A 19,287-nucleotide genomic window follows, 5' to 3' on the forward strand; every position below is an offset into this window, starting at 1 on the left:
ATGCAGCATTGTGGGTTATGCTTTTTGATTCCTTTTTCACCTCACACAGTGATTTTTTAGCTTGGAAATGATTATTAGATATACCTAATATAGATTCCAATGTGCTTGGGAGATGTGCCGTGCTGCTCCAAAATATTCCTTTGGCTTTTATTCTTTCTAGGAGTGTCGTTTCAAGCGTCTGTGGGTGCATCCCTATCTTCGGGAGCATAACACCAAAGGCTTCTTCTACAATCTATATGGGGATTTGCGACGGTAAGCATGCAGTTGAAGTCTACTATTGTCTTGGTGAATTACAGAGTGTTACAAAAGAAGTTTGTGTCGTTGCACACTGTTCATCTCTTGTGTGGTCTTCTAAATGACAGCTACCCATGCAAGTTTACCAGCTTCTGCGGTCTGACCATTGAGCAGTTCGATGAATTACTGCAGATTGTGAAACTGCCACTTACATTTGAGAACACCAGGATGCGGAGGTCAATTTGCCCTGAGGAAAGACTACTCATCACCTTGCGGTGAATATTTTTAACATTACATATGTACATTAAGTTAGACAGTAGAAACCAGCAGCACTCACCGGGTTAATGCAGTAATCGTGGTTTATTTACAAGATACAACCGTTTTGCGGGCTAACTTTCCCGCTTCATCTGGCCTCCCTTGGACCTGTCTCTCCCTGCCCTGAAGTTGCCTGCATGAGGACATCTTGTAAATAAACCACGATTACTGCATTAACCCGGTGAGTGCAGCTGGTTTCTACTGTCTAACTCAATGGCTTGTGCTTATTGAATGAACTGTTTTCCTATTCATGCTGAGCACCACTGTGATGCAGACACTGCACTGAGATCACTCAGTAAACAGAGATCACAACGCTCCCTATCACGTAAGATCACTTAACCTGGACATACAAATAATCTTAGAATACCACGGTTTGCTGATAGTGCCAGCACATCTACTTGCTTGTGTACATATGTACATTAAGCTTTTCATAATTTGTTTGATTTTAATGTTTTTGTCTTCTTTGTCTCCCCCCCCCCCCCCTCTTCTCTTTTTGCATATGTAGTTTTTTAGCCACAGGAGAAAGCTATGCATCCCTGCACCTTCTATTCCGGGTTGGTAAATCTGCCATCTCTGGAATAGTTAGGTGTACATGCAGCGCAATCTGGCAGAAATTGCAGCCTAAGGTGATGACGCGCCCATCCGAAGAACGTTGGCTCCAGGTCGCGGCAGGCTTTCAAACTGTAGCCAACTATCCGAACTGCTTAGGTGCGGTTGATGGCAAACATGTCAGGGTGAAGCAGCCACCGCACTCAGGATCCAGATTTTTCAATTATAAAAAGTACTTTTCTGTGATTTTGATGGCTGTGGCTGATTCTAACTGCATGTTTGTAGCCATTGATGTTGGTGCCTATGGCAGTTTGGGTGATTCTCGGGTGCTGCAAGCATCTCAAATTGGACTGCAAGTTCTCCGAGAGGGCGTAACGCTTCCAGCCGCCCGACCTCTTCCGTGCTCTACAGAGCCAGTACCCTTTGTGATGGTATCGGATAAGGCTTTCCCAATAATGCCAGACCTGCTGCGCCCATACCCACGGAGAGAACTGGATCCCCGGAAGAGGATTTTTAATTTCCGGATGTCTAGGGCACGTAGAGTTGTGGAGTGCACCTTCGGGATTATGTGTAGCCAGTGGCGGGTCTTGAACACTGTCATCCAATTGGATACCCCCACGGTTGATCTGGTTATCAAGGCTTGCTGTGTTCTTCACAACTACAGTCGATCTAACATCTCTGACGTAGTTGTGGAGGCACAGCAAGCCCCAGTTGATGCAGGCATCAACTGGCGTGGGGGTTTCTTATCCAATCTGGGTGCGCAGGTTCGAGATCTGTTTGCTGACTATTTAATAACTCCTGAAGGTGCCGTGCCCTGGCAAAACTCCTGTGTTGGTGATGAGTATCCACCCAGGGCCTAGGGGGGAATGGACATGGATGCACACTACATGTCTCATCAATCAACGCTTGCAGCTTGAAGATTTGACCTCTACATCCAGGACAACCTATTGGACACACTGCCAGCAGCCAACCAGTTGTTGATTTCTGGAATTGATGTGGTGATTGGGAACCACACAGAATGGTTGGACTTTATTTGATTTGTGTGTTATGTGTATATACTGTTTATGTGTTTTTTTACCCCCCCCCCCCACCCAAACAAAAAAAATAATAATAATTAATACTTACCATCAGCATCCATGTGTGAGTGTGTAGTGGCATTTGGCAATTATTGGTCACAGCCCTCAAAGGGTTCATGATTTGCAATTTAAAAAAAACAACAACAAAATGACAAAAATACCGTATCTTCCTTCTTTTGTGTCTGACTACGTTTTAACTTTTGTTCTGTGGCCATTAGCCACCACAAATATGATGCAAATGGTGATGTAAATGACATACATAGATTGGCACAATGATATATGGCTACATCAAGCAGCTTAGCCTAAGATGATACATATCTTGTTATATTACGATAAATATATCTATATCCATTTATATAGATCTAAACATATATCTCTATATAGATACCAATATATAATCAGATGGTGATATCTCTCTCTCTTTCTCTCTATGTATATATATTGTAGAAGTGTCACTGGAAAAGTGTTCGAGGGGAGGTACATCTCACCCAGGCTAAGGCATATGGTGAGATGGTGAATCCAGGTGAGATCTGTCACTCAGCAGTATTATGCTGCTGAGTTGTTCTTTCCATTTTCCGGGCCTGGATTTACTGGAATGGTGGGTAGGTTGGTAGTGGGACCTGCCATTCCCTTCCCCCCGATCCAGTTCGGGTGTTGCAGTCAGGTGTGCCCTGATGAGCCTGCAACAAGTTAAAAGCTCCACAGAGCTACAGGGGATTGCTCTCAGCCAGGGGTGAACAGCCTGCATGCTGGTTCTCCTGGGAGCAAGGAATACTGCCGCTGCTGGGGCCTATTCATACCCTGCGATACAGCCTATTAAAGTGTCAGACAGGTGACCTGCTTGTTTTGTTTTGTTTATAAAAGCACAGTGTTGCTAAATTTTTGTTTGCTGGACTGTTTATGCTGCAAATAAACGCCAAGCTCCTGTTTTATAAAACCAAGTCTGTTGTGAACTGTGTCCAAACACACCATCCCCCGGGAAGATCCCTACAATATCTTTCTACAGAGATATAGCTGTATCTAACTTAAGAGATATAGGTCTCTCTATCTAGCGAGATATATCTATCAGGAGAGATATATCTATCTAGATACAGATAACTAAAAATCTAGCTAGGAACATACACATATACATATGTATATATATATATATATATATATATACACATATATACACATATAACGAAAGAGAGAGCGCAATACAGAGAGACTCAAACACATGTAGAGTACACATCCAAAAACTAAATAATTTCGGAAATTTGGTACCCAAGTATGGGGGCTGAACTTTATGTTTGATAAAATTTAATATTAATATCCTGTTGGACTTGAAGTGCAAATGACCCAATTTAAAATATTTTTACTGGGTGAATATTGCCTATTATTTTGGCATCAGTGGAGGTAATGAAAGGCAACAATCAGCAAAAATCCAACATGGTGGTTGAATTGTGCATTAGTTTGTTACTACACATGTGAATAATCAAAATTGTAAGAGGTATTGCCTGTTAGGCCCTAGTACCCAGAAATAGAAGTTATGGCACAAGCACGCTGATGTATGCCTTGAGTGTGGTAAATAAATAAGTGATCATCCAGAAGGCCAACCCAAAACATCCCTGTGGCCATACCCATCACTCAGCCGCTTGCTTCAGCCAGATTTCAAAGTGGATGAAGATAGCAGGCATAAGGGGGGAACCTGCTAACCCCACTCCCTCCCTCGCTAAAACTCACATAATACAGAAATAAATAACACACACACCTTTTTGGCAAAAAATTTTTGGCAGCGTCTGCTGCCTTTTATTATAACTTACACATATGGGGAGGCCCGACACAAATCACGCCCTCCTTCTCCGCAGGAACCAAGGTGAGGGTGAGGGTGACCCGCCTAGGCCATTCCTCCCCCATTGACCGCAGGCAGCCGCCTAGCCAAACCACGACAAGGGGCCCCTCACCAAATGGAACCACCTGGAAAAGGGGAGCGTGATTTCCGCCACCAAAAGTAGGGCCCACCCACATGCCCTACTTTCCGCCACCACCTACCATCTTCACGGACTCCACCATTGCTCCAGCGCATCCTGAAGCGCATTGTTGAAAATGTCCAGCCCAATGTCCGACAGGTGTACATTGTCTGTATGATACAGACCCTCACATGTATAGTCAATCAGTTCGTCATAATCAATAGCCACACCACCCCGGTCCAACACAAACTGCTTGATTGCCTTATTGACTTTCTTCCGGGATCTCTCAATGGCGGGCATCGACCTTGCCTCCTTCCACCATCTCCTCTGCACCATACAAGACCACATGATGGTCACTCCTGGCCACCTTGCCAGCCATCTGTCCATCTCCCGTCGGATACCATGTATCAACTCCAGTGACATCATCCGACACAAATCGTTGCCTCCAGCATGAACGATGATCACGTCCGGGGGTGCGCACCCTCTGGATATGTCATCAATCCTCTTTGGCAACTCATCCCAGTGCAGACCTCTCTTGCCACACCACTTGACCATGCACTTCTCCATGGGCAAGCCCAACTGCCGGCCATAAGGACGCCTCCTGGCCCGTCTCTCTGCCCAATGGATGTACGAATGCCCCACAATCCACACCGACTTCTTTCCTGAAACAAAACAGAAACAGTGACAGTACACCATAACCCAAACATTTCAACCAGTAAGTTTATCAATCCACTTCCCCATCAGTGGACAATATCACGCACATAGGTCTTAAACGCTGCCGATTTCCATCTGCCCAGCCTCTTAATCTGCTCCTCCCCCAGACCCCTCGCTGCTGCTTCCGAGGCTGCCCCAATACGAAACGAATGTGAACCGTACTCGTCTGCATTCAAACCAGCTGCTGCCAGAGATTTTTTCAACATTGCACAAAACTGAAAACGAGAACGCACTCCCGTCCTCATGCAACAAAAAAGCTCCATCCCTGTTACCCCTTACCGCCATATACTTCACTACCGCTCCCCAAGGGCATATCCGCCCACCCATCTCCCTCAGGGACACCCACTTCCCCTTACCCATCTGATCTGTCTTGGACCGAGAAATCAGACACATGACATTCCCCCCTGACAACTGCACATCTCCCCACCGCAGGCCCAGCTGCCCCTGCTTCGATTCCGCGACCAACTCTCCTACCCTAAATGCCCCAGAAAAAGCCAACACAAAAGCTGTCTCCCACAACACTATCTCATACTTGTCCCTACATACAGACTCCAAAACCTCTAACAGTATAACCAAACGCCCAGAGTCTATCGGCTTCCTCCTGTCCCTCCTCTTTCCTTCAGCTCTCGCCCAACCCCTCAATACCCTCCTTACCGCAAAAGACCTCGAGGGGTCTTCCAACCCATATACTCGAGAAAAGAAAGAAACTGCAGCTACCACAGTGGAGGCCCTTCCTTTCCCAGCACCAGCCCGTTTTATGCTCCCCAACCACCTCCACAAAATGTTAGCCACAGTTTCACCCGGATACTGAGTTGAAAATGCCCTCCATCTCCTCCATTCCTTGGCATATGTCTTCCACGTCTTCTCCGCCAACGATCTTCTCACAAGTCCACTCAGAATGGGGTCACCACCTGCCAAACACAAGCGGGGCAGTGTTCACCGATCTTCTCTGCTTTAGGCACTAGTGTAAAGAATTCATCCATCTTGCCCCTCGACAGTGCGTCTGCTATCCCGTTGCTTACCCCTGGTACATGTCTAGCCCTGAACTGTATATTACACTGCAGACACTTGAGCACCAAGAACCTTAACAAGTGTATGACCGGCCCGGAACCACTGGAGAGATTATTGATATCGTTCACCACGCTCATGTTATCTGACCAAAACTCAACCCACTTATTGCTCAACTCCTCCCCCCACAACTCCACTGCCACCACAATTGGAAATAGCTCCAGCAAAGTCAGATTTTTAACTAAACCCCCGTCTACCCAACTCACAGGCCATCTCCCCGCACACCATCTACCATCAAAATATGCGCCAAAGCCATAAGAACCTGCTGCGTCCGTAAACAACCTCAACTTTAAATTAGAAGCTGGCTCCTCGATCCATACTGCCGTCCCATTGAACTTCTGCAAAAAGGTATCCCAAACAGTCAAGTCCTCCTTCAACTCCCTCGTCACCCTGATTTTATGAAACGGTTTTTTAGCCCCCGCCATGCTCCTCTCCAGCCGTCTGCTGAATATCTTACCTATGGGAATCACTCGACAAGCAAAATTAAGGGAACCAACTAGAGACTGCATCTCCCTTAACTTAACCTTCTTACTCCCACCAATTCTCTTCACCAATTCCCTCAAAGCAACAACCTTCTCTCTCGGCAATCTACACACCCCAGCCACCGTATCAATTTCAATTCCCAGATAAGACAGCCTAGTTGTAGGTCCCACAGTCTTATCATGTGCCACCGGCACACCAAATTCCCCCAATAAACCGCCAAAAGCCTCTGCCGCTGACCTGCACCTGTCTGACCCTCCCGGACCAATAAACAAGAAATCATCCAAATAATGTGCAACTCTGTCCCACCCTGTTAACTCCACCAAACACCAGTGCAAAAATGAACTAAACGCTTCAAACCATGCACACGAGATAGCACACCCCATTGGTAGACATTTATCAACATAATAACCCCCTTCAAAACAACACCCCGTAAACCTGAAACTACTAGGATGCAACGGGAGTAACCTAAATGCCGACTCAATATCTACCTTGGCTAGCAAAGCCCCCTTGCCCATACTTCTCACCAGCTGTACAGCCTCCTCGAATGACTGATAACGCACTTCACACAGCTCCTTCTCAATCGCCTCATTTACTGAACCCCCTTCAGGATAAGACAAGTGCTGAATCATTCTAAACTTACCATACTCCTTCTTGGGGACTACTCCAAGTGGAGAAAGGACCAACTCTCCCAAAGGGGGATCTGCAAACGGGCCAGCCATCCTGCCCAAGCTCACCTCCTTCCCCAACTTCTCCCTCAAAACCTCTGGGTGCTCCCTTACCGACTTCAGATTCTTAACCCCTTCCGAAATCTTAACTACCCCAGTTACAGGCAATATAAATCCCTCAGAAAATCCATTCTCCAATAATTCTGCCTTCCCCTTATCTGGATACGCTCTGAGCCACTCCCTTAAATTGGCCACCCTCACTGGAGTTGCCCCCTTTTCCTGCAGTCCGAAAGGACTGCGGCCCTACACTCCTGTTACCCGGGGCCTTCCTGAAGCAATCTACCTGAGGATGGTTAAAACCGCAAACACTGCAGCTGTGACGAAATTTGCAAGCAAACCCCCTGTTACACCGCTTCTCATTATAAGCCCAGCAAACTGCCTTAGACTTACCCAAACCAGCCCCAATGCTGGACCCTGAAACCACTGGCCTCTCCCTAGCAATCAGTCGAGACCACAGATCCAGATCCTTTTGCCCATACCCCAAGATCTTACTCCCCACCATCTTCCTCCTAAATGCTCTGTCATACTCATACCAACCCACACCCCCATAAAAAGAATAAGCATCGATAATTAAATCCATGTAACGCCACAGATCCCCGCACCATTCTGGCTTTTGTTCTGTCACTATACTGGCAAAAACTACAAAGCCCTTAACCCAATCCACAATAAGCTTCCTTTTCTTCTCACCCACCCCTTTCTTATCGTCCCTCTCTGCTACTGCTTCCCTCGTGAGCTCAAAGATATCGACAAACTTCCCTTCCCTTATTTTTTTAATCAACTTACGAGGTAAATGTGAGTAGGTGGGGGACAAGCTACAAGCATAAGTATCCCCAGCCCCCAACACCCCTCTAAGGGCCTTAACCTTCTTACTGCCACTATCCCCCCGATTCTTACCCTTCCTTTTCAATAGCTTAACGCACTTCCTAAAGGCTCTCAACATGCCCCCTTCCCCTTCTTCCGTCTCCTCGTCCTCTGACGAATCAGAGGACGACTCACCCAGCTCGAACTCCTCCTGGACATCCAGTTGTTCCTCTGCGGTCGCCGTCTTCTGCAATGAACTCCCTGCTCCTTGCCCGCCGTCCTCTTCCGGTCTTTGGTTTCTGGAATCACAAGCAGAAGGCCAGTTTCCATTCCACACAACTGATGTCGTCCCCACACCTTCCTGCGGCTGATTGATCATTCTGTCTTCACCCCTGCCCCCTGAAGGTGCCTGCTTGTTCACCACCTGCCACGTAGCAGGCTGGGCACCACCCGCACCCCCCGCTACTTGGGAATGTACAACAGGAGGATTCGTACCCTGCATAAGCGCAACACTAGCCCCCTGATTCACCTGAGCATAGGGAAACTGAATGGGCCAAGCCGCCCCTTGAGGATACATATAACTATAGGGGGCTGGCAACTGGGCTGAATTTAAACCTCCCACTGGCACAAATTGTGAAGCAGGACCCCATACACCCCCTGCCCCCCAAACTGCTGGCAAAACATTCCCCTGCCACTGGCCAGCACCCCCCAAACCCGGACCATAAACAGAATTATATGGGGGGACAGCACTGAAAGCCCCCAATTGCTGCCCCATGACACTGCCACTTATGCCTGTGGCTCCCTGGGCAACCGTGCCATGGGGGAACTGCTGTGTGCCTGGAAGGGGGTAGGGGGCCAACGCCACGCTGCTACAGGATGCAGGGTCCACAGGACCCAAGAGACCTTGTGCAGTCACAAGTCCGCTAGCGTACTGCTGCGGCCCGTGACTGCTACCATTGGTGGCCAGGGGGTACCTGGTGTAGTCATTGGTGGCCAGGGGTTGCACGGCGCTCGCAGCCGGGATCGCTGCGTGCGCCGCGAGCGTCTGCGCTCCGGACACGTCACTTCCGGTCGGGACCGGAAGCACGTGACCGCTGGCCGGAAGTGGATGCGCCGCATCGCGGCCATTATCCACGTGGCCCGGCGAGCTGAGAAGAGGCCGGGCAGAGGCCGGGCGGAGGCCGGGAGCAGCACGGGCGGAGAGCGCAGGACCGGAGGGGGCAGAGAAAGAGGTGAGAAGGCCGGAGGTGCAGCGGGAGCGGATGCCGGGGGAGCCGGAGCGGGGGCCAGGAAAGGAGGAGCTGGAGCGGAGGACTGAGGGGCCGGAGCCGGGAAAACAGGAGCAGCAAGCGGGGGAGAAAAGGGGGCAGAGGACGGGGGGAACGGAGCAAGGTGGGAGGGGGGGAAAGTGCCCGGGAAATAGGAAAGAGGGTGAGGGTGGGGAGCCGGAGCAGAGGAAAGCACAGCAGGGGGAACCGGAGGGGGGACAGACGCAGGGAAAGGAAAGGAGGAAGGAGCCTGGAGCAGGGGAGCAGCAGGGGACGCAATGGAAGGAGCTGGAGGGGGAAAAGGACAAGGACCGGGCACAGAGGGGGAAACGGAGCCAGAACCCCCCACCCCACTCCCACGGCCAGCACCACCCGCCCTTCCAGCAGTAAATTTAAGGGGCTGCTTACTAGTTCTAGTGGCTGCCTGGCTCCTCTTAGTCGCTCTCCCTTGCCGCCGGGTCCTCCTCGCCTGGGGCTCTCCTCCGACCATCTGGGAAGGGCTGAAGTCCTGGATCTCCTGGCTGCTCATCTTGGTCGTATGGCTGCAGTCTTCACTCTTCAGGTACCTGCAAAAAAGTGCTTAACCCATCCTACACTCCCTCTCCTTTTATTCCCCTAACCCCGCCCCCTCTCACACCTATCTCACCTGACATACCTCCCACAGGTATTCCCGCTGCCTAGCTAATTCTCTTTGTCTCTGCACAAAGCCCCCCAGCTAAGCCCACCCACTCTACTAACTCCAGCAGCCATTTTAACTCCCTCATGAGACCAAACCACCATTATCCCCCACTACAACTAAACCCTCTAGCAACCTTCCGGTCGTGGTCGCAGAGACCCCCCTTATGGTTCCTCGCCGGGAGACCCCTTACCCCAACTCTTCACTCTAAATGTCCCCATAAGGGGACCAAAGGTTCCAAAATGTAAAATAGACATCATGTGGTCATGTTGGAAACATTAACACTTGCACCCCAGTGTGGTTAGAGATTATTTGCCATATCTGTATGTGTAAACATATGTTACTTATATTGGGCAAATAAAAGAAAACCAAAAATGGTAACATTTCTAAATGAATGGTACACATCTGCCCAAGGAGATAAAATGCACAACTTAAGCCATTCTGCACAAGTGGGTTGAGTAAATAACTGAGATTCAAAACATCACAGGCTGACACTGTAATGAACATAACAAATATTACACAATTATCAAAAACTAAACTCAACATTTGTCCATGCATTAGGGCACATAAAAAGGCAGATCCAAATTACAGTTGTGCAGATTTACTTAGGATTAACCAACACTAATTTAACAAAAACGACCACTCTTGACTGACAGAGTAACAAATAGATGTTATGGTAGTCAATATGCTCATGGGCCCAATATGGTTCACACACACATAACGGGTAATGCGGCATTTACACATAATTTACTAACAAACACATATTACAAAGTGGTGCAAATTATTGTATGTTTTTTTTTGCAGATGGGCCCCCTTCAACGTGCTCCCCACCCGGCAAGTGTGGTTTATTACACTTACTCAATTGTTGTTAACCAGCTCCGCCATCTAGGGTGTAAACCGACAGCCTCTGGAGGTCAGACTGACCTGTATGCCCGTGACCCCTCTGCCGCGTAATCTGTTGCCCAAGGGTGATTACCTGAGCCGAACAAGGCACAGCCAATAACAACTGGACTGGGGATGATGTGGCACAGGGTGCCCACGTTGATGGACGGTTACAGGCAGCCCTCATCGGCTATGGAAGAGGACAACTGATCCCAGTGGTCCTCTTTGTCGACCCTTTGGATCATGCTTAAGGTCTCACGCTCCATAGCATGAGAGTGGATACATCTAGTTGGCATAGCAGAGGCAGAAGCGACATTTCGGTCACCAGAGGCTCTTTGGCGATTGCGAGGTGTTGCACTTGCTCTTTGTGATGGTCCAGGAGCTGTATCCGGCGTTTCAAACATGTCACCAATAGATCCTGTGGATTGTGCTGGACTACTGGGATCCTCCTCATTTTCTGGAGCAAATCTAGGGTGTAAACCGACAGCCTCTGGAGGTCAGACTGACCTGTATGCCCGTGACCCCTCTGCCGCGTAATCTGTTGCCCAAGGGTGATTACCTGAGCCGAACAAGGCACAGCCAATAACAACTGGACTGGGGATGATGTGGCACAGGGTGCCCACGTTGATGGACGGTTACAGGCAGCCCTCATCAACATTACTTCTTCTACCCAATGTGACGTACGGGGTCAACAGCAACTGACTAAATATAGCGCACCACACTTTCATTGTGTATTGCACAAGGGAAAAGGGGGAAAGTCACATAAGCAACACACATTCCAAAGTTGCCAAACTTTAGCCAGTGTTTGAATTAGTAATTCTATGGTAAATGCTGCACTACACCTTTTGGCCTAGTTGGTGAATAAACATTTAGCAAATGTCTTTTTAATTGAGAACATTCTGCATCAGAGGGAGATCTGCCATGTCTAAGTGCTGAGGTCCCAGCTGATGTTTGGGAAGTTATTGCTGTAGAATATGAACTCATATGCTGATGAGAGCTTCTTTGATAATGTTCAGTTACTTGCTTAAGAGCAGCAAATAGTGATACATTATCAGAAATAGGCTTCGGATCGGCATACAAACACATTACCTCAAACAAAGCTGGTACACACAGCCACTGTCTTGGCTCTGGTAGACGCCTAAGGCGTTCAGCTATGGAAGAGGACAACTGATCCCAGTGGTCCTCTTTGTCGACCCTTTGGATCATGCTTAAGGTCTCACGCTCCATAGCATGAGAGTGGATACATCTAGTTGGCATAGCAGAGGCAGAAGCGACATTTCGGTCACCAGAGGCTCTTTGGCGATTGCGAGGTGTTGCACTTGCTCTTTGTGATGGTCCAGGAGCTGTATCCGGCGTTTCAAACATGTCACCAATAGATCCTGTGGATTGTGCTGGACTACTGGGATCCTCCTCATTTTCTGGAGCAGATATGTTGCCATCAGTGCTGGAATATGTGATAAGAAAAAGAAAAAAAAAAGATGTAGTGCTGTCATGCTGATAATGGTCCTTCACTTTTGCCAAAAATAGTCATGCTGAAATGTGACATGGACATAGGGGGACATTGTATTTATTGGTTTAGGAGATCACCACAACATGTCACCATGGGCCATAAATCCATTATTGTCAGCAATATTACTGGCAGGGGCGGAACTACCGCAGTAGCAGCCGTAGCCGCTGCTACGGGGCCCGGCACATCAGGGGGCCCGGCCAGGCTGTGATGTTCCCTGTTAGCTGTTCAGGACCTTTGTCCTGACACCAGCTAACCGGGAGAATAGTGTGTAGTGAAGCCGGGCCGACCTGTTCTGAACTTCAAACTTCCTGTCTCCCGGCTTCTACGATGCTGCTTATACTGTAAGCAGAGCGGGGACTTCCTCCAGCGCTGGTGCTGTGTCCTCACCAACCCCTACAGCAGGTGTATGTAGGTAGGTCTCCTCTGCAGTGCAACAACATACCCTCCGTGGGCCCCAGAGCTCGGCTATGCCCCTGCACAGATCCCTGCTGCTCTGCTGGTTACATTGTACCTAGCTGACACACAGTGATCCGTCCTTACTGTGTGTCAGTAGCCGGGCAGCAGTGAGGAGTCTTCTTCCTCTCAGGACCTGGCCTCCTCTTCTCTCAGGGATCAGACAGATCGGGGGATGGGAGAGACCAGCTACGGAGCTCTGTGCAGCCTGATCAGCATTATCTCCTTCCTGAGATCTGTGACTAGAGCTGCAGTGTTGTGTCGGGACAGACAGGAGGGGAAGGAAACACACAGGTCCTGGCTGTATATACCCCCCTGTCCTGGCTGTATATACCCCCTCTCCTGTCCTGGCTGTATATACCCCCTCTCCTGTCCTGGCTGTATATACCCCCTCTCCTGTCCTGGCTGTATATACCCCCTCTCCCTGTCCTGGCTGTATATACCCCCTCTCCTGTCCTGGCTGTATATATCATCCCCCCCTGTCCTGGCTGTATATAACACCCCCCCTGTCCTGGCTGTATATATCATCCCCCCCTGTCCTGGCTGCATATATCACCCCCCCCTGTCCTGGCTGTATATATCATATCCCCCCTGTCCTGGCTGTATATATCACCCCCCCCCCTGTCCTGGCTGTGTATATCATCCCCCCTGTCCTGGCTGTATATATCATCCCCCCCCCCCCCCCTGTTCTGGCTGTATATATCCCCCCCCCGTCCTGGCTGTATATATCCCCCCCCCCCCCCCCCGTCCTGGCTGTATATATCATCCCCCCTGTCCTGGCTGTATATACCCCCCTGTCCTGGCTGTATATATCACCCCCCCCCCTTTCCTGGCTGTATATATCATCCCCCCCTGTCCTGGCTGTATATATCATTCTCCCACCTGTCCTGGCTGTGTATATCATCCCCCTGTCCTGTCCTGGCTGTGTATATCATCCCCCTGTCCTGTCCTGGCTGTATATATCATCCCCCCCTGTCCTGGCTGTATATATCATCCTCCCCCCTGTCCTGGCTGTATATATCATCCCCCTGTCCTGTCCTGGCTGTATATATCATCCCCCCCCTTGGCTGTATATATCATCCCCCCCTGTCCTGGCTGTATATATCACCCCCCCCCTTTCCTGGCTGTATATATCACCCCCCCCCTTTCCTGGCTGTATATATCATCCCCCCCTTTCCTGGCTGTATATATCATCCCCCCCTGTCCTGGCTGTATATATCACCCCCCCCCCCCTTTTCCTGGCTGTATATATCATCCCCCCCTGTCCTGGCTGTATATATCACCCCCCCCCCCCTTTTCCTGGCTGTATATATCAACCCCCCCTTTCCTGGCTGTATATATAATCCCCCCTGTCCTGGCTGTATATATCATCCCGCCCCTGTCCTGGCTGTATTTATCATATCCCCCCCTGTCCTGGCTGTATATATCATCCCCCTGTCCTGGCTGTATATATCACCCCCTCCCCTTTCCTGGCTGTATATATCATCCCCCCCTTTCCTGGCTGTATATATCATCCCCCCCCCTTTCCTGGCTGTATATATCACCCCCCCCCCCTTTCCTGGCTGTATATATCATTCCCCCCTTTCCTGGCTGTATATATCATTCCCCCCTTTCCTGGCTGTATATATCATTCCCCCCTTTCCTGGCTGTATATATCATCCCCCCCCTGTCCTGGCTGTATATATCATCCCCCCTATCCTGGCTGTATATATAATCCCCCCTTTCCTGGCTGTATATATCATTCCCCCCTTTCCTGGCTGTATATATAATCCCCCCTGTCCTGGCTGTATATATCACCCCCCCCCCTGTCCTGGCTGTATATATCATCCCCCCCCCCTGTCCTGGCTGTATATATCATCCCCCCCTGTCCTGGCTGTATATATAATCCCCCCTTTCCTGGCTGTATATCTATCACCCCCCCCTGTCCTGGCTGTATATATCATCCCCCCTGTCCTGGCTGTATATATCACCCCCCCCCCTGTCCTGGCTGTATATATAATCCCCCCTTTCCTGGCTGTATATATATCACCCCCCCCCCCCTGTCCTGGCTGTATATATCATCCCCCCTGTCCTGGCTGTATATATATCACCCCCCCCCCCCCTGTCCTGGCTGTATATATCATCCCCCCTGTCCTGGCTGTATATATCACCCCCCCCCCCTGTCGTGGCTGTATACAACGCGCACACACACACACTGCTGTCCTGGCTGAATGTAAGTATATAAGTAATATATTATATTAATATAATTGGCGTGTTTGGAGGGGTGGGGGGCCCATTCAAAAGTTCGCTATGGGGCCCAGCCATTTCTACTTACGCCCCTGATTACTGGCTACTTAATACTAACCTGTGCATATCACGGCAGCTGTGTAGGAAGTGAAGTTGGTCATAATAAGCCATCCTGCGTTTTTTGGGTAAGGAGCCACTCTTTTCCTTCTCATTTTCAAACTTACGAAATTGATCCCGTAAAGAGCGCCATCTGTTCTTCAAGTCCGTGTCTAGTATAAATCATAAAAAAATCAATTGTTAAAATTTAACCACAAACTAAAAAACAACATTACAACTGCATAAGCTAAGGTTAAGCTTCATATATTTATAAAAATGGAATTGTTCGTACTTATTTGCTTTTTCAGGGATTTCGCATATTCTTCCCACTCAGGATATAATTCTTTGCATATCTTTAGCCAAATTTCTGCTTGACATGCAGATCACTATAATTGTCATGCGTTATGTCCCATAAACATGTATGGGACTCCACCTGGAAGATATTAGAAAAATAAACTGTTAAAAATATGAAATGCTACTAAATAAATGTAAAAAATTAAATAGAGCAGCTACAAGTTACATAATGGCATTGTAAAGTAAAAAATGCTTTCACCATTTAAGTAATACTTCACAACAATTTGCCTATGTACTGTGTGCCTCTCTATAGTATATGAGATCTTCTTTTGGCCTGCATGTAGCTGGGGTGTAGTAGTGGAAATATTGTGCATAAGGGGTATAGAAGTAAAGATATAGATGAGAGGTTTTGTAGTTGTAGTACAGGTATAAATGAGGGGTGTAGTAGTACAGTTATATATGAGGGGTGCAGTAGTATTACAAGTAAAGAAGAGTGGTGTATTAGCAGTACTGTTAAAGATGAGGGGTGTAATAGTACAGGTAAATATGACGGGTGAATAAGGACAGAAAGAGATGAGGGGTGTAGTAGTACAGATAAAGATGAATGTTGTATTTGAACTCCAGGAAAATATGTAGGTTGTTATAGTCCGGGTCCACATGAGGGTAAGGGACATAGCTAAGAGACCCATGAAACCTTGGAGACTTGGAAGAGCATGGGGCAGACTGTGGGGAGCATGGGGCACAATGAGGAGCATGGGGAAGACTGGGGGAGGAGCAAACATACCCGGTATACCCCTTATTCCCGGCCACACTCCTCCCGGCCGCACATACTTCCAGCTGCTTGATCGCCACTAGAACAGGATGAATCTCATATTCTGTCCTCACATGGAGGTCCCCAGAGGAGGCTGCAGGGACTGAAGGCTCGAGCTACATGCACACAACTACTTCAGTCAACATTTCTGCCAAGCACACAACTAGCAATGCAATCACCTCCCACATGCACACAATTTTGAAAGCAAAGAATACAGACATGCACACACTTTGTCCTGCAAAGCTTTCACACATGCAGACAACTTGCAAAGCAAACACTTACCACAGGCACACAAGTTGAAAAACAATCACTATCCAAATGCATACAAGTTGCACAGCAACAACATCTTCGCACATGCACAGAAACCATTTCACACATGCCCGAAACTTGCACTGCAAACATTTCACACATGCCCAAAACTTGCACTGCAAACAATTCACACATGCCCAAAACTTGCACTGCAAACAATTCACACATGCCCAAAACTTGCACTGCAAACAATTCACACATGCCCAAAACTTGCACTGCAAACATTTCACACATGCACAAAACTTGCACTGCAAACATTTCACACAGGCAGAAAACATGCACTGCAAACATTTCACACATGTACACAACTTGCACGGCGACCATTTCACACATGCACAAAACTTGCACTGCAAACATTTCACACAGGCACAAAACATGCACAGCAAACATTTCACACATGCCCAAAACTTGCACTGCAAACAATTCACACATGCCCAAAACTTGCACTGCAAACATTTCACACATGCACAAAACTTGCACTGCAAACATTTCACACAGGCAGAAAACATGCACTGCAAACATTTCACACATGCACACAACTTGCACAGCAAACATTTCACTCATGCACAGAAAGTTTAAAAAAGAAAAAAAAAAAAAAAAACACGCACAAAAAGGAATGTGGCACACCCAGCATGACAATTGATTGTCCATGTGCTACATTGCTGCTCCGTCATGGTGGATGAGCAGCAAGATGAAATTAATGCCTAATTACTGTGCCACCACGGCCAAACAAACTCCTCCACCTCCTCAATGGAAGCGTATGACCGAAGCCTCCGTCACAAGCAGCCTTGGCTACATTTGCCCGCTAACTTCTCCTCCGCGGACTGGCGCCAGCCTCTCTGAAACTATTTGAGCCTATGGGAGTCTGAGTTGCCTTCCCTGTCTGACAGGCAGACTGGCGCCATTGCACGGCATAGGCTTTTCTTGCTGCAAATGCTTAATAATTTGCCAGGACCAGGGACCGCACTTTTGCAGAATTAAAAAACTCACACAGTCTTCACTACATAGAACCATACTTGCAGTATAAGTGATAATTGATCATGCTTTTACCACATTAGCGCCATGTCCAAACCTACTATGCAAATCGGAAGACTACAAACCGGTACTAAAATTTAATATACACCTGAACACATTATTAACAGACATACATACTCACCAATTCGATCAGACGGCTCACGTTTATACTCATACGGTGATACGGCGGCATCTCAGCAAAGGAACACAAGATGAGACCCGCTACCTGTAGAGCACGACACACGAATGGCCCTTGTGGACTCTTCCGCCTCCGCGATCCACTGGGGCGGAAGTGACATCATTAGAATCACCTGACTAAAATCCGCTGAAATATACGCATGATTACAAGCGTTTAATATAATACGCTGTGGATTGTTGGCGGAAATTCCATATAATACAATCCTATGAGACAAGAATCGCAGGGGATTTGTATGTGACATATACGCAACGATAAATAAGCTGCAGATGCGGTAGGTGTGAACGCACCCTAAAGCTACTGTATATGCTATCAAGTTAACACATTAGTCAGCCTCATATACAGGCCCGGATTGGTAATCTGGCAAAGCGGGCAAATGCCCGCTGGGCTGCCAGGATTACCAATCCGGGGGCCGCTGGTCCTGGCCCCCATGTGCACTGGCCCTAAGCAGTGGCTGCAAGAATAGCGCAGCCGGCCGCTGCGCTATTCATTCAGCCTCTGCAGAGGGCCGGTGACCTGGCCCTTAAACTGTGAGCGTTCAAGATGAACGCTCACAGTCTGCAGCGGCCGCGCTCTGCCTCTGACTGACAGATCCAGGGAGCCGTTGGCCCCCGGCCCGGGGTCACAGACGTGCCACGCGCAGGCACGTCTGCAGGAACCTCTGCCAGGCCCCCAGCGGCTGACGTCACTTCCATGACGCGCCGCTGAGGACCTGGCAGGAGAGAGAAGAGAGACGCCGCCATGCTGCAGCAGGAGGCAGGTGCAGTGACCGAAGATCCGGGAGGAAGAAGCTGCCAGGAGCGAGTTGACAGGTGAGAAAGTGTGTGTTATTTTATTTATGTGGATGCACAGCAGGGGGCTATTCTATATTGGGGGGATGCAGGGGGGGCTATTCTATATTGGGGGGATGCAGGGGGGGCTATTCTATATTGGGGGGTTGCGGGGGGGCTATTCTATATTGGGGGGATGCAGGGTGGGCTATTCTATATTGGGGGATGCAGGGGGGCTATTCTATATTGGGGGATGCAGGGGGGGCTATTCTATATTGGGGGATGCAGGGGGGCTATTCTATATTGGGGGGATGCAGGGGGGGCTATTCTATATTGGGGGATGCAGGGGGGCTATTCTATATTGGGGGATGCAGGGGGCTATTATATATTGGGGGATGCAGGGGGGCTATTCTATATTGGGGGGATGCAGGGGGGGCTATTCTATATTGGGGGATGCAGGGGGGCTATTCTATATTGGGGGGATGCAGGGGGGGCTATTCTATATTGGGGGATGCAGGGGGGGGGGCTATTCTATATTGGGGGATGCAGGGGGGCTATTCTATATTGGGGGATGCAGGGGAGGCTATTCTATATTGGGGGGGATGCAGGGGATTGCTATTCTATATTGGGGGGATGCAGGGGAGGCTATTCTATATTGGGGGGATGCAGGGGAGGCTATTCTATATTGGGAAGATGCAGGGGGGGCTATTCTATATTGGGGGGATGCACAGGGGAGGCTATTCTATATTGGGGGGATGCAGGGGGTTTATTATATATTGGGGGGGATGCAGGGGAGGGCTATTATATATTGGGGGGATGCAGGGGAGGCTATTCTATATTGGGGGATGCAGGGGGGCTATTCTATATT

General features: G+C 48.8%; 1 protein-coding gene across 1 annotated transcript; it reads left to right on the forward strand.

The window, feature by feature from the left end:
- The first annotated feature begins 258 nt into the window (after nucleotides 1–258).
- On the forward strand, nucleotides 259–1,958 carry LOC138768707 (uncharacterized). Its single transcript, XM_069946661.1, has 2 exons — nucleotides 259–509; nucleotides 1,055–1,958. Exons 1-2 carry the CDS (start codon nucleotides 259–261, stop codon nucleotides 1,956–1,958), a joined length of 1,155 nt encoding a protein of 384 aa, XP_069802762.1.
- The last annotated feature ends 17,329 nt before the right edge of the window (nucleotides 1,959–19,287 follow it).

The sequence above is a fragment of the Dendropsophus ebraccatus genome, chromosome 12, assembly GCF_027789765.1.
Source record: "Dendropsophus ebraccatus isolate aDenEbr1 chromosome 12, aDenEbr1.pat, whole genome shotgun sequence".
Lineage (NCBI taxonomy): Eukaryota > Metazoa > Chordata > Amphibia > Anura > Hylidae > Dendropsophus > Dendropsophus ebraccatus.

Coding starts and splice junctions, on each gene's coding strand:
- LOC138768707 (XM_069946661.1), top strand. CDS start 259: ATGCAGTTGAAGTCTACTATTGTCTTGGTGAATTACAGAGTGTTACAA. Junction 510..1,054: donor AGACTACTCATCACCTTGCG/GTGAATATTTTT, acceptor TTGCATATGTAG/TTTTTTAGCCACAGGAGAAA.